This window comes from Acanthochromis polyacanthus, chromosome 10 (genome assembly GCF_021347895.1).
Source record: "Acanthochromis polyacanthus isolate Apoly-LR-REF ecotype Palm Island chromosome 10, KAUST_Apoly_ChrSc, whole genome shotgun sequence".
Classification (NCBI taxonomy): Eukaryota; Metazoa; Chordata; class Actinopteri; family Pomacentridae; genus Acanthochromis; species Acanthochromis polyacanthus.
Window position 1 is genome coordinate 4698902 of NC_067122.1, and position 14892 is coordinate 4713793.

The window sequence follows — 14892 nt, forward strand, 5'->3', positions numbered from 1 at the left end:
TGCAATTTGACAGCAAAAATGAAGACCTGACCAAATTAGACATCCTTTGTCAGTTTTGAAGACAGGAGTCAGGGTTTTGCAGTTAACAGAGTAAACACATGAATCTATTGGTGAGTGGATCAGCGCGCTAATTAGCTAATTAACGGTGTAGTAAGCTTGACCGGCAGCCTGTTGTGGCTGGAACAGAATGCCATCTCTAGCTGACAAAGTTTTCACCGCTGGCTATTTTGTGAAAGACTTTCAGGCAAGCTGTCTCACTTCGGGTTGGAGACTTAAATCTTGCAATTGACAGTTGCAGCAGAGCAGATTATTCGAGGCGTTTACTTGATTTTGTAAAGACACTCTAATCTTCTGTCACCTCCTCTGCCGTCTTATCTAACTGCCCCCTCCGCCTTCACTCATATCGGTTCTCCTCTCCCTGATTTCCCTCCTCGCTTCCCTTTATCTCGCTCCCCATCGTCCCTTTTGATTCCTTTCCATCTCTCTTCTCCCCTCGGCGAGGACGATAGTTTACCAGCGGTGTTGCCCCCGGCGACAGCTCCTCTAAAGCGAGAGGACAGCTGTCAGATCGTCCTGTTACCGCGGCAACCAGCCTCAGACAACAGAAGATGGTGTAAGGATGGAATGTGTTTCGCTGAAGAGAAACCAGACAGCTGTCAGTCTGCTGGGAGGTTCCCGCAGACGAAAATTATAGAGAAAGAAACTTGAAGTGATTTATATCGTTCACCAGCTTTTCTCCTCCTTTTAACTGTTGCCGTCTTTACTGTCAAACTTCTTCAGCACTCATCTGTCAAATCATAACCCAGATGTGGTGTTTTGTTCGTTTGATAACCCCTCTGTTCAAACATGGTCTTGATGTTTCTGTAAAACTTCTGCAAAATACACTCAAGTGAATGTACAATATGCTATCACGGCTACATGTTCTCAAAGTCACAAAAGAATAACCAATGATTGAGGTGTTTTATAGGCTTTGTTGTAAAACTCAAACAGATGCACATGATTTAAAGACGATTACTGTTAACTTGTGACACTTATACCTGTCTAATAAAACTTTTTCTGTCGTAGGTCTATAGTTTCTCATTTCGCATCATATTCATGGTGTTTCTAAAGGGTCAGTCTTGTGTCCATTACTGAACATCAAAGTATTTTAACCCAATTTACTGACCGACTTTTGAATATTAATTTGTGGACCTGTCAAAATTCCTCAGCCTTTATGATGACAACATTGAAATGCTTGTTTGTCCAATCATACTGCATTAGGCCAACTGCTAAACATTTGGATGTCTCATTTCATGCTGGCCTTTGTTTTAAAGTCAAGATGCTTCAGTGCTGTTCTTTCACCTTAAGTTAATTTAAAAAAAAAACATCCTTCCAATCATTTAAGGATCTTCACAGATGTGAAGAAAAAACACTATTTGACCACAACAAAACTGCCTCTCTGTTGGTAGAAATGTTCAAACAATAAGCCCATTTTCAGCACAGAATTAAATATGAAATGTTTCTCAGCTGTGGCGAGCTTCGTTTACAGTAAACAGCGATGCGGAGTTGGAAGCAGCGTGGAAATAAAGCGACAAAGCCGACGGCTCACAGTGAACGTTCTTTTATTAAGACATGTTTTCGGGGGCTTGGTGGGTTTCTTTTGTCTCATCAACATTACAGACATTCAGAGGAAACATTCTCCACGGCGATGTGCAAAACAGCGTATGAAAGGAAAACAGGTACATTCTCATTTACTGTTGGCTTCCATTGCAACTGGCTGGCCTTCAGCCACAGACACAGACACATTGTTTATTATATTTTCTTTTTTTTAACTGCTCCAAACACACAGACGACAACAAGCTTAGTTCATTGCATTGATTTTAAGCACTAAAAAGAAGAAAAATGAGATCTTTCGATGCACACGACTACAGGTGAAAGGCAGATGCTATACTTTTCAGTCCTCAGTGGGCCAATTATATCTGCTGCTGTCCTCATCTGGCTTTTCTAACCAGCCCACACCAGGGGTCCATTTAATGGCTGCAGCTCCTGTGGATGTAATTTCACATCTATCTGCACAAGGAAGGTGGGTTTCAACACTGTGAGCTCATTCTTTGATTTAATATTTCATTTTCAAAGAAAAACAAACCATTTTTTCAGCCTTCAGACTGATTTCTTTCAATCCCTGGGGTCATTAACTGATAGGAAAATTTTGATCCTTTGGTTTATAATTCATGACTATAACTCAGTATATAATCTGATACAGACTGAAGTAATAGTTACATGCGATCTATATGTCTAAATGTCTTGCTTGCTTTCTTGCAAACATTTAGATTCTCGTGTATGTTTATGTTGCAGTTAGTTAGCCTAGCTTATCACAAAGACTGGAAATGGAGGGAAACTGCACATCTGGCTCTGTGTGAAGGTAACAAAATCCACTTTCTAGCTATTTGTAAGCTAACTAATTACACTATTTCATTTGGTTTCCATGGGAAGTCACAGCTCCCTTCCAGGAAAGTGTTCCCTATAGGTGTAAATTGTAAGTTTTGCCTCATTTTTGTATGAAATAGGCAACAAAAAGAAAACAAAATCATCAGGTTAGCATTTTCCTTCAGCTTCCAGTCTTTATGTTACGTAAATCTAATCATAATCTGGCTCTAGCTTCATCTACTTTATCTAACACTTGTCATGACGACAAATAAATGTCCTTTAGCAATGTTTTTAAGCGGAAAAAATGACAACCCTATGGAGTTGATGGAATTCCCATGTTAAGGTCAGACACCGTAGGCAAAATCAGCTTTTTCATGCACCGGCTAATTTTGAGATTTTGGATATTTTGCTTTCATGTCACATTTCAGAGGAATGGAAAGAAAACATCCAAAAATACTCACATCTCAGTGTTTATACTTTGGCTGTTTGAGGCTGTAGATTCCCGTTGCAAGACAAATCTTCAAAGGCAGTTTCCCCAAATTATTCTAATTTCAGTAGCAACCAAAATTTCCTGTTTAGTTCCTGTCTATGTTCTGGAGGATTTTACAAAGAGGTTTGTTCATATATTATTCATAGCCTGCTTCATATAACATTTTATTTGTTAAAACATCACAAAAAAGGATTTCTTTTTCCTATCTATTAATAATATTTTCTTCTAATTTATGGAGAAAGATAAAGAGACGTCTAAAAACCCCCTCTATAAAAGCCTATGACTGAACTTTAAACATGGCTTTATCCAGTGATCAGACTTCTGTTCCAGAAATGCATGCAGTTTTACAGATGTAACAGCTCATTTGCATACTTAAACATACCATCACATAAAACTTGTAATACAAAACAATAATGTAAGTAATACACTGGGAAAGTTTAACTTTTTCTTCACCTTATTCACCTGTAGTGTCTCCTTAGTGACTTAGTTAATCAGTTAAAAATACAAGTTGACATTTATTTGTTAAATATCTTTCACTTTCTTGCTGAAATGAGATTGATGCTGGTTAGAGCAGCTTGGCATAAAACTGATCTGACTCATGTCCAGCGGTAACAAAGTCCATCAGCTAGCGCCTGTCAAGCTGTCCTATAAACTTCCCAAATTCAGTTTCATATGTTACGATGTTGTTTTAGCTGTAAATTACCCAGCTAGTGCTCACGGATTGAAACTAAAGAGCATTTCTCTTTAAATTTAAATTTCTTAACTAGGTTTGGAAATGGCAACATTTTGGCACGGAAATGGAGCGAAGGCATAAACACACTTCCAACAGCTGGCCCTGTTGCCAGTTTAAGAACCCTTAGTGGACCTTGAAACTGGGGAAGAACTGATCCCAGAGCAGCTGGATCCACACACACACACACACACACACACACACACACACACACACACACACACACACACACACACACACACACACACACTGTGAGCTCATTAAAATGGGTCTGAAGCACAGGCAGATTATCACAGCAGCAGCAGCACTCCGCTTATTCATACACAGGCTATATTAATCTTCCACTTTCCAGGAGTGTGAAACACAGTGATGTGGTCAGAATACCGTTCAGAACAACTGCAATTTAATTATTTATATTCAACATTTTATTTTCTCTTGCATTTTTTTTTTTTTTTTGCTTGTAATTCTTGTGATTTATATTCAGATTTGAAGGGTAAAGTAGATGCGCTCGCTGCTGGGCGGGAGCTGAGCGCAGTGAGCGAGCGCTGTCGAGTTTTTGTGTGTTTTGGGAGCTCAAGCTAGGAGTCTGAATGAACGAGGACACAGTATTGCTTCTGAATGGCAGCGACACCGTGTTTCTATCCTCCTGTTTCTGCTCGTTTTAGAGCACGCAGACACGCCTGTGAGGAAACATGTTCAGATGGGATTAGAGCAGGATGCAGCAGAAGCACAGAATCCTTCACAACTGTGCGTGTTCGTGTCCCAGGTATAAGGAGGCGGTCGTGCGACGAGGCGAGACTGTCCTGGAGGACAAACAAGTCGGTGCCTCGGGGGAACAAAGCAACACAGCTTTCAGCAGAGAGGAACAACTCCGGAGGTGGTGAAGAGTTTTTGTTTTCCAAGTCATAGTTTCAGAAGTTGGCACTAAAAGTCCAGTCCAAGTCTTTAGCTTTGAGTCATTGCGGGCTTCTAAAGTACCAATTAAAGTTTTGCTGCTGTTGATTTGTTTCAACCAGCAGTTTTATGCTAGTAATTATCAATAAACCTTGAAAATTCAATCAACACATCTTTTCCTTCTTACCTTCTCTCAATGAAATGTGACAAAGTGGAGAAAGGGATAAATTAGAGGCTGTTATAGCAGTTTGTGTGTCTTATTAGACACTGTTGGGCACTGTTTGCTGATTTTGCATGAGAACTCATTGCGCATGAGGCACAAAGAATAACCCACAGATTGCATGTATGTACGTAAAGGTGAGCATAGCGAGGCTTGTGGTCAGCAGCATTGTAGCTATTTCACCCGTCACTCTGGACCAGGGGAGTAGGTTTTGGTTTTGCTGGAATATTTGGTGGTGTGAGCTTCTATTGGGAAATTTTGAGCATCAAACACTCCATTTGATGCATTCTGCTGAACTTCTATGAACCAATTTCTGCCCCGTAACCACAGGGTGTCCCTAAAGTCTGGACGCATGGGGAATCTCATAATTTGTTTTTCTTTGTCAACAGCAGAAATGCTTGAACTTGTGGAAGTGAAGGATGGACATATTGAAAGATAGTAGATGAATTTAATTCACGCCATCCAAGTAGAATTCCACTTGGCTTTTCCATGGTGGTGAAGGTGGTTAAAAAGTTTAAAGGAACGGGCAGTGTTATTGACAAACCCCATTCTGGATGACCAGCTGAAACTAAAGAACTGGTCATAGCTAAAACTCATACTAGCTCCAAAAAGTCACTTCTCTAATCCTAACCATAACCCTAACTTTTGATATGTCCATTTGCGATGTCTAAATTTGGCACATGCGCACTTTCTGCTCTCTGCAACCTGGACTGGGATCACATCTGATCATTTGTCTGATTCATTTATTTATTACAGACACCCTGGTGAACTAAATGGCAGCTTTCTGAGCCTTCTATCCCTATTAGCCAAGCCATATTTTACAGCACATCTATTAGCCGGCACCAGTTTAGTAACAGCAACCCTAATGAATTAACTGCTGAACTGTGAATGACATCAATTAGGGTTTTTTTTTTCAAGCCAGCAACTAGTGGCAGTCTGTCCATGTACACTTTAAGGTTCTTCCACATTGATTCCATCCTCATAAGAGGAAATGTTTGAATCTTAGTGAACTTACTTAGAGCTTGAAAAAGCTTTTTTCATGTGCACAGTATCATCGCAGTGTGGATCTTGTTAGACAAACTGACTGCTTTCCTTTCTTTTCATCTCACAATCAGAAGGTATCCAGTTTTTCTTGTGTTGATTTGAATGTATGGAGTTGGGATTATGGTTGGTACAGCATGTCTAACGGCAGCTCCATTGATTACCAGCACCGTCACAATACTTGACTGGTTCATGGACAGAACACAATGTTGCTTGTAATTCCCATGATCGTGGAAGAACAAGGTGTGCAGGCTATGAAATTACATCATAGATCCATTCTTTTATAAAGAATTTTCCGGCATTTATAAAGGAGAGAATTGTCTCGAAACCTCTCAAATCACTGCTGTGGAATTTTTACTTGTTTTTTTTAATATCTTTGTGCTTGTGAATCTAATCAAGTCATTTCAGGTCCGAGAGTCACTGGTCGAAGTCCTTCATCCTTTTCTCCCTTTTTGTCTTTCACTGTTCTTGGCTCAGTGCTCAAAAATAATTCATATTGAATTTAAAATATCCAAGTAATTACTGTAAATAAGCAGCCAAGAAGACTCTCGGCTCCTATTGGAGTTCATGTTAGATGTCAGTGTTCGAAATGTAGCATCTTCAATTGCTTCTTACTTCAATACACTACTCAAATCTCCCAGAAGCACCTGTTTGTTTGTTCTTTCATCATCTTTGTCATTTTGTCTTCAGTAAACAATCAGGAAACAGAAACAGGCCTTTTAAAAAATCACAGTATTGGAGGATTTCTGCCTCGAATCTAGTTCACAAAGGATGTTATGCATCAAAATGAATCCAATGAAAGAATCACAACGTTTTCAGAACCCAACATCGAATTGAAGTAGGAAGTTGGTTAAAAACATAAGTAACAACTCATCAACGGTAATTCATGACTTCATTAGCAAAGAAAGTCGTGAAGAAACACATTACTAAGTTAGGAGTTTCTCCCAAATTCTGGTCTCTGCCTCCCTTTCTGCATTTTTTAAGTCTCTCAGTTTCCCTGAAGGCATCACTGATAACTCAGTGTGGCCTCATTTATTTCGCTTCGTCTCCACCCTCCACCTCTCCTCCTCCAGCTATTAAAGTTCTTCTATTTTTCTCACTCAAAGTGTTCTTATTTTCCTCTGCCACAGCTCCTTATTTGTTTTATTTTCCTTCCATTAGTCCTGTTTTCTTCTCTTTGTCAAGGTCAAGTTCTTCGTTTTCTCTTTCTCATGGCTTTTTAATGGTGTTTTCTTGTCATTTAAGTGAAAATAAACCCTATTTGTAGCCTCTGTTCTAAGCGCTTCATTTCAGCAGTGGAACTTGAAGATGATCAGAACGATCCTCTTGTACTCCTTCCTGAAGTTGTGGTTCAGGACGCCGTAGACGACGGCATTGAGACAGCTGTTGAAGTATGCCATAAAGTAGCTGGCCGTGAACAGCCACTCCGGTATGGCCCGGCTCAGCCTGGAGTCCAGCGCCACCGCCAGGCCGATCAGGTTCAGCGGCGCCCAGCAGACGGCGAAGAGCACGAACACCACAAACATGGTGAGGAAGTTGCGGAGGTCGTGCGGCTTGATTTTTGGCCGCGAGTCCGGCTTGACCCTCCGCCTCACCTGTATGACCAGGATCCAGATGCGCAGGTAGCAGTAGGTGACGATGCCGATGGGCAGGATGAAGTGCACCACCACCACCGTGATGGTGTACAGCGAGCTGACCGACTGGGCGAAGGTGCAGGAGTAGACCCGTGGGTCATACTGCAGCGACTCCACGAACCAGTTGGGCACGATGGCAAGGATGGTGAGCGCCCACACAAGCACCACGTAGCACATGGTGTTGCTGTTGGAGAAGAGTTTGTCATACTTGAGGCTGTGGCAGATGTAGCAGTAGCGGTTGATGGCGATGCCTGTGATGTTGAAGATGGAGCCGATGACGCTGAGGCCCATGAGGAAGCCACTGATCTGACAGTGGATGTAGCCGGCGATCCAGCCGTCGTGGAAGATGGCCGTCAAAACCAGCGGGTAGGGATAGATGGCGACCACCAAGTCAGCAAGGGCCAGGCTCACAACAAAGGCGTTTCCTGCATAGCAAGAAGACAACAACAACAAAAAAAGAAGTTAAGTGAAGTTAAATCTCTACGTGAGTCAGCATATGGATGAATCAAATTAACAACACAAGGAGTTCATAAAATCACACAAAATGCATGCTGGACAAACCTCAACCACCTCCACTCAGAAGATGTTTATTATATGAGTGACTGCATGATGAAATAAATCAAGCCAGTTCCTAATCAAGAAGAAACCAAGAACCAAGAATTATGACCATGAATGCACAAGACCTACCACCCTTTGTTAGAGTGGCCACTGTTAAAGGGGTGGTTGCTATGTGGAGAAGTACAACGGAGTTCTGGTCAGGCAGAGACCTCAAGGAATTGGATCACGCTAAAAATGGACTCCTGTCGAAAGGGAGAGAAATATTGGAGTGGAAAAGAATAGAAAATACGTGTGTGGTCTGTTGGAGACTGACCACCCTAGCGGTGCAATGGAAAGGACTCGGACAGGAGAAGCCAAACCAGGTCAGAACAAGAAGAAGAAAGTTGAAAGATCCACCCAAAACCGATCATATAGGTGAAGAACAGTCATCTATATCGTTCACAAGACACTCGTTGAGGAGGACAGAATCCTAAACATTGACGTTTACAGAAAACCTTCACAAACACCATCATTTCCTGTTTGATTTATAATCTGGGGCTAATCGGGACTTTACAGCACCGAGCTGAGAATGCCCCATGCAGACTTGTACTTAAATCTCCACGAATGCTATAAACTGTGTTGCTACTTCACAAAACTGAAGACCTTAAGGGGATAAAATGAAAATTCATTCACTAATAACGGAGATAATGCAGAGTTTTTTTTTTACCACAACCAAGGCCATTTAAAGCTCTTGTTCACTGATTGTATTTAGCTTTTTCAATATATAGATCTGTGTGAACACAATATCTTGTTTTCATTTGAAGGATAACTAATTTCTGGATGTGGACAACCAACCACAATCGCCTTCCATGATGTGAAAGAATTCATTGACCGATTTCTATTCAGTCTTTCAGTGCCTGTCCATTCCTTTATAACAGTTCTGCTACCTCCCTTGCATATCTGTTTGTGCTGTCTCAGCCTCCCTCCATCCTGTTTCCTCTCTCCTGGTTCTTTTGGTGAGGATCTGCTCCTACCAATCCTAAAGCCTTTTCCCCCACAGCAGCTGTTTAACTTATTTCTCATGAGCGTCACACTTGTTTTCTTCTTTAATGAACAAATCGTGGTCCTCTTGGCGACAGTGTGGTCCTTGCTCATAAACAGGATCTTAGACAATTATTCCATTAACCGATTATCAGGAGAATAGCTCGCAGTTAGATTTTGATGACCGGCTACTTGTTTAGTTTGTTTTTCAAGTTAAAGCAGTTAAAAATGCCCCAAATTCTCAGTGTCGGCTCCTCTACGTAGCACACCGATTGACTACATCAAATAATATTCTGCAGAATAATTGATGATGAAAATCTGCAGCTTGCAAGTTCCTCTTACGGAGCTGATTCTCTAACAGCATTAGGAAGGCTGCCAGCGGAGATCGTCTTTTCAGATGAGCATCAGTTTCTGATTGTGGAAGTGCAGCAGAGCAGCAGAGGGTTCTCTTTGAAACATGACTCACAGCTCCAACGATGAAAAGCACCGAAAGCAGACGCCGCGTGAAATTAATCGCTTTCTGTCTGAAAGTCCACACTGGAGAAGTTAACTGACAATTTTTCTTAATTTATTATGATTTATGGTGCAAAAACACCAAACATTGTTCTGTTCTCAGATTCTCCAGCGTGGGGATCTGCAGCTTTTCTTACTTTTATATAATTGGAAATTCAATAACTTTGAATTTTGTATGATTATTTGACAAATTACAATATTATATTATATTATATTATATTATATTATATTATATTATATTATATTATATTATATTATATTATATTATATTATATTGGAGAAGCCCAGGGACCTATTCCCAAGTTCTAGTTTATTGGTTTAGATATAACTTTGCATTGCGTTGGTGTCATAATATTGGCAATTGCATTAACTTAACGTTGTTGATTATTAAAACTCAAACTGGCTGTTTTTGTTTTGAAGACTTAAATATTGTGAGTAATAGCAGTTCAAAATTTTAAAAAATTTAGTTAATTAGACAGATTTTGTTCACTAAGGCTACCTCATGAACAAAAACATAAAAATGTCAAATATTAATGAAAAAAATCTAATTGGAGGAAGTAAATTTCCTTAAATATCTGTCAGCTCATAATTTTGTGCACTTAAAAATTTATTTTATATAATGTGAAATTTTTCAGTTGCAACAATTTAAGTTTTACGAGGAAGCATCTATTGTGCCAACCATATTTTTTTACAGTGCATACCCACATATTTCTAGTAGCTACCGACTTTAAACACACAAAGCCTCTCATGCACATCATGATTCTGTCAATATCAAATGGGAAAAAAAGGGGTTTCCTTCAGCATGCAGCATCTATTCCTTCTTTTTGGAGAGATGTAGAGGCAGCTCGCAGGTTTCAGGGCAGCAAATGTAAAAACAACATAACAAGGTGTAAAAAAAGTTCCTTCAGAAAAGCTGCTGAATGGAGCAGAACACAAACAAAAGCCAGACAAAAGAAGGAGCACCGAGCGCAGAGCGATTGTGAACAGGAAGAGCAAACAAAAATAACAAGTCTTAGACAAGTAAACAGACGCGCCGTCGGCAAGCAAACACCACGGAGGCGAGCTCCCAGTCGGATCACATTCCCCTGCAACTTCACTTTAATAGCATCTGGATCATTAAGCTCTCCAAACCTCATCACTGCTGTTTTAATGGCTCCACCGTCATTACAGTCTAATGAATACAACTGTCCAAAGCTACTTGTGTACACATTCAGTCCAACAATCTGCACTCTAATCACTTTAGACAGCGCCAACGCACGCCGTCCAAAAAAGTTTATAATAATAGACGGTTGTTGTTTCCCTGGAGAGGCCTGAGCACAAGCTTGGAGCCACAGTCGCAGGTGGATTACATTTTATTCCAGCCAAATACTGTATTCTTTGAAAAAAAAAAAAGAGCTGATGTGTTGTAAAGGTCTGTCTCCCACATAGGGAAATAAAGTTTGAGGGCCTGATTTAGGAGCTTAACATTTACCTGCTGCCCCGAGTGAACCGTGCTGCATTTCAATTCTATTTTCTCACCGTCATTGTGCAAAGCTTCCTTCATGAAACCGTCCTGTGTCTGAGCTGCATTAGTATTGCAGGCAGCTTTCTACCTCAGACATACAGTATTTAGCCTGAAGTGTAATGGATTCTCCGGTTCAGGTAGGTTCCTTCAAGCAAAGTTGTTTTTGTAACCCAAACTGAGCCGCTTGTTTTGGTAATTCCATCCATTGTTCTTGTCATGTCCCATTCCAGCTGATTTTAAACACGTTTAGATAAAATTCTCTCTGTCATCAATGGGAAAACTAACTATAAAGACTAAAAAACTGTTGTAAACGTGTTTACCTTTGTTGCAGAGTTTATATACGGCTGTTTTCATCTGGAATAAACTGTCAAAACATACAAAAAACACAACTTCATGTCCGTGGTAACAGCGAAGATGTGTCTTGTATCTTGTAAATGAAGGCATATCTAATATCCCTTTACATATTTGGTAACTAAACTGTAATTTAGGTGATTTATGTATGGGTTTTATGTTTGAAAGAAAGAAATGGTCTCTTCTGCAACAGACATAACTCTCATGGATGAGTAATTTGAATTAATAACTTGCATTTCAGCTACAATGTGAGGACTGCAGATACTTTTTTAGCAAGTGGAAGGTTCCTTTGAAGCTGTTTCAACAGGTAAAAACAAATGGATTTATTTTGATAATTAACTATAATATAGATGTTTTCTTTAGGACTGTTTGACTCAGATATTAATAATACGTTACAGTTTACATCCATCATATGGAGGATTAAAGGAAAACACACAATCATTAACTAATATCAGTTATCCTTTATTAAGTTACTGATCAATTATGGTTTACTCGTTTGTTCCTTTTTTCTGACTCACCTGTAGGACTAATGTTTGGGAGGAAACCGGCCAGCACTTCCTGGACTTATGCAGCCTCAGAGTGACATCACTGGGCCATACCAAGTTCTCTTTTTTGATTTGGATGTTTCTTTTGTATTAAAAGCCATCAGTCAGTGTTGATTTCATGAGTTTAGCTTTCAGGGAGTCATTTAGAAATGCCTGCAAGCTTGTAGTGTGTACAATGACGTTGTTTACAGATTTGTTTGCGTTCAGGTAGTAGAATCTGCCACCATTCTGTATGATAGTAGAGCTTAAGTGAGTAGTTGTGAACTGAGCAGCATATATAAAGAGTAAAGATTGTGTTTCCTCGAGGGAGGTGAAGCTGTGATGCCAAAATGTGACTTGTTTTGAGTAATTACAAGTTAATTTCGAGATCATTTTGTGTTGGTTTAAGTCTCACATTAATGGAGAGGCACTGCAAAATAAAATTTCCCCTCTTTTACACACAGTAAGTGTGCTGAGTCTGCCTGCCTACCACCTTCCATGACCTTTTTGATCAGACTACTCTACAAACGGCGCAACAGCTGTAGATGCATATAAACTGGGTGATAGAGTTGACCTTTCACAAGACCCCTGTCTTTGCAACAGCAGTGCCAACATGAAAAACACTTGTTGAGAATTCCTCTATTCTGTTTGGCTCAGATCATCCAAACTTCTGTTCTGCACATCCACTACATGCATACATACACACGGCAGATGGTGTTAAATGAAATTTGACTTGACGCACTAAAACAGTTTGACATGTCGGATGACGCATCGTCTGACAGCGATCCGGTTCCATTAAAGTTTGACATTTCAGGCCTTAAGCAGGATGTCCAATCAGGACAAAATTAAAAATGCCCCGTGTGTGAAATTTCAAGGTTGGCCGCAGCTGAATTAAAACCCTCCGATGGCTGAGAGGTGTGTCTCACGTCTCAGCGGCTGCTGAGGTAATGGATATGTTTTGGTGGAAGCTTTTATCAAAGTGCATACTTGGAGGGAATGTGGTCGTGAGCTGCAGCGGACTTAATAACACCTTGTTCTACCTGCGTTCGCTATTTATCACCCCTCGACTCCATCTTCATAATGAAGAAGCTTCATCGTTGATATTCTGGACGACAACACTTCGTCTGCTGCACGTCAGAGTTGGGGAAGAGCTGTGGCTCCCAGCACAGAGGCAGGGGACTTGTTAGCCGCCAGTCAATATGTATTAGTCGTTTGGTTCTGTCTTTATTACTGCGTTTGCCCTTTGCAACAGTACCTCTCCTCTTGTGTAAGCTGGAGCTATATGTTAATAAGAGAGGAAGAAGATTGCTGTTAGGGTTAGAGGTTCAATTCCCCGTGCAGTTCAATGACTGAGGAAGACATTACGACGGCATGAGTCAGTCTCATTATAGCCATTTGTGTTATAAATCTATAGGTGGATTGTTCCTGAAGGTGTAAAATTGTATATATTTACTATCTGACATCCACACTGTGAAAAGAGAAAATAAGTCCACAATGGAAAAAAAGGTCAGCTGTTAAAAGCAGAAATATTTGCTGTCTAAGCAGTGAAGTTATAAAAAGAAGCATATTTATACATAATATATATTGCTGGTGTAAAGGAAAAATTACTCTTTTCTCTTTCTAAAGTGTTTCCTTGCAGCTGTTCGCTGACATCATGCCAAAATTATCTTCTGACAGGCAGAGACTGTAGGAGGAAGACATGCCAGGACTCTCTGCTCTGGTCAAGATTAGATATTGTCTATTCTGACGTGACTAAACAGATGAGTTATCTCCATATTGGTCTGTAATCTAAAGACCAATATGGATTCAGGGAGAATCCTCAGAACTGATGCTAGCGTTGCTTGCATGTACTGCTGCTCTGTTGGTGTCACTTCTCCTGATGCCAGCAAACCTTCCTCACAACTTAAGTCATCTGAGTATGAAGTGTGTCTCTCTGTGTCTGCCTCCTCATCCTCTCTAGACCTTGCTGAACTTCCACAAGTGCTGGATTATTATTATCAAAATTATGGATTACGCTTTCTAGAGCAACTCACATCGTCACATCGTCGGTAAAGGACTTTACGTCAATAGGTGCTTTGAGGTATTTCATCGTTATACAAACAGCTTGACCACGAAGAATATTCCACATAAACATGCTTTCTTCATATAAGCCAGCTTGGCAAAACCTAAAACCCCAGTCAGAGATAATGAGTGGCTGTCAACTTTCCTCGTTTACCAGGTTTTCCTCATGTTTCACGAGTCATATGACTACTTCTGCACTAAACGGGCCAATCGTGTGATGCCTCCTCCAGTCAGGAGGAACATGTTGCAATAGAGAACTATGAAGAATATATAAGAAAATGATTCCAACAAATAGCATGGTGGTAGAAAATACCTAATCATATAAGATAATGTATTTGTTAACCACTGACAGCTGGACATCAGAGGTCTTTACCTGCAGAGACGATGTCCTGCAATGAAATCACTTTAGTCTTTGGTCAAATCAAAGTGAAATTAACGCTACTGATTGAATATTCTCTGTGTGATCTGATCTGTTTTCTACCATGTGCAACACCAGCAGAATAAAACAGATTGGTTCAGCAAATCAGGACTAAGTATAAAAACACATTCATGCATTTTCTGCGTCCTGTGGAAACTTGATGCACACACTTACTCCTGCTTTGAATCTCAAAACTCCAAAGCAAATCTAGACAAGTTACAAGAGAGCCACCTTCAGGAAAACTGTGGCTTTAAGCTCACCATAACTGATAATTCATTAATCCCACTTTGTATTGCAACTATTAGGATGGTTGGTGTCCAAGTAGCGCTTGTTGATGCCTCTCCAGCCTCTGCCAAGATGTTCTTGATGATCTACTGCCTGTCTTAGTGGTTGAGAAAGGGGGAAGAGGCCTGTAAGAACCCTACAAGGTACTTCCACTGGTTTGCATCATCTCCATTCATTGTCACAACACTGCCCAACACTGTGCGTTATCGTCTTCATTTGTTGTTTCAAGAAACAGAGCAATAA

At 40.4% G+C, this 14892-nt stretch overlaps 1 protein-coding gene and 1 long non-coding RNA gene across 2 annotated transcripts in view; one reads left to right on the forward strand and one right to left on the reverse strand.

Moving 5' to 3' along the window:
* Positions 1 to 1584: 1584 nt before the first annotated feature.
* mtnr1al (melatonin receptor type 1A like) overlaps positions 1585 to 14892 on the reverse strand; it is a 33382-nt gene continuing 20074 nt past the window's right edge. Inside the window, exon 2 of the mRNA XM_051954490.1 lies at positions 1585 to 7840. Within this exon, the coding sequence (XP_051810450.1) occupies positions 7071 to 7840 (770 nt within the window). The 3' untranslated portion in view covers positions 1585 to 7070. The remainder of the gene's footprint in view (positions 7841 to 14892) is intronic.
* LOC127535776 (uncharacterized) lies at positions 11545 to 12348 on the forward strand. Its single transcript, XR_007944612.1, has 2 exons — positions 11545 to 11668; positions 11886 to 12348. It is a non-coding gene; the product is annotated as an uncharacterized LOC127535776 (long non-coding RNA).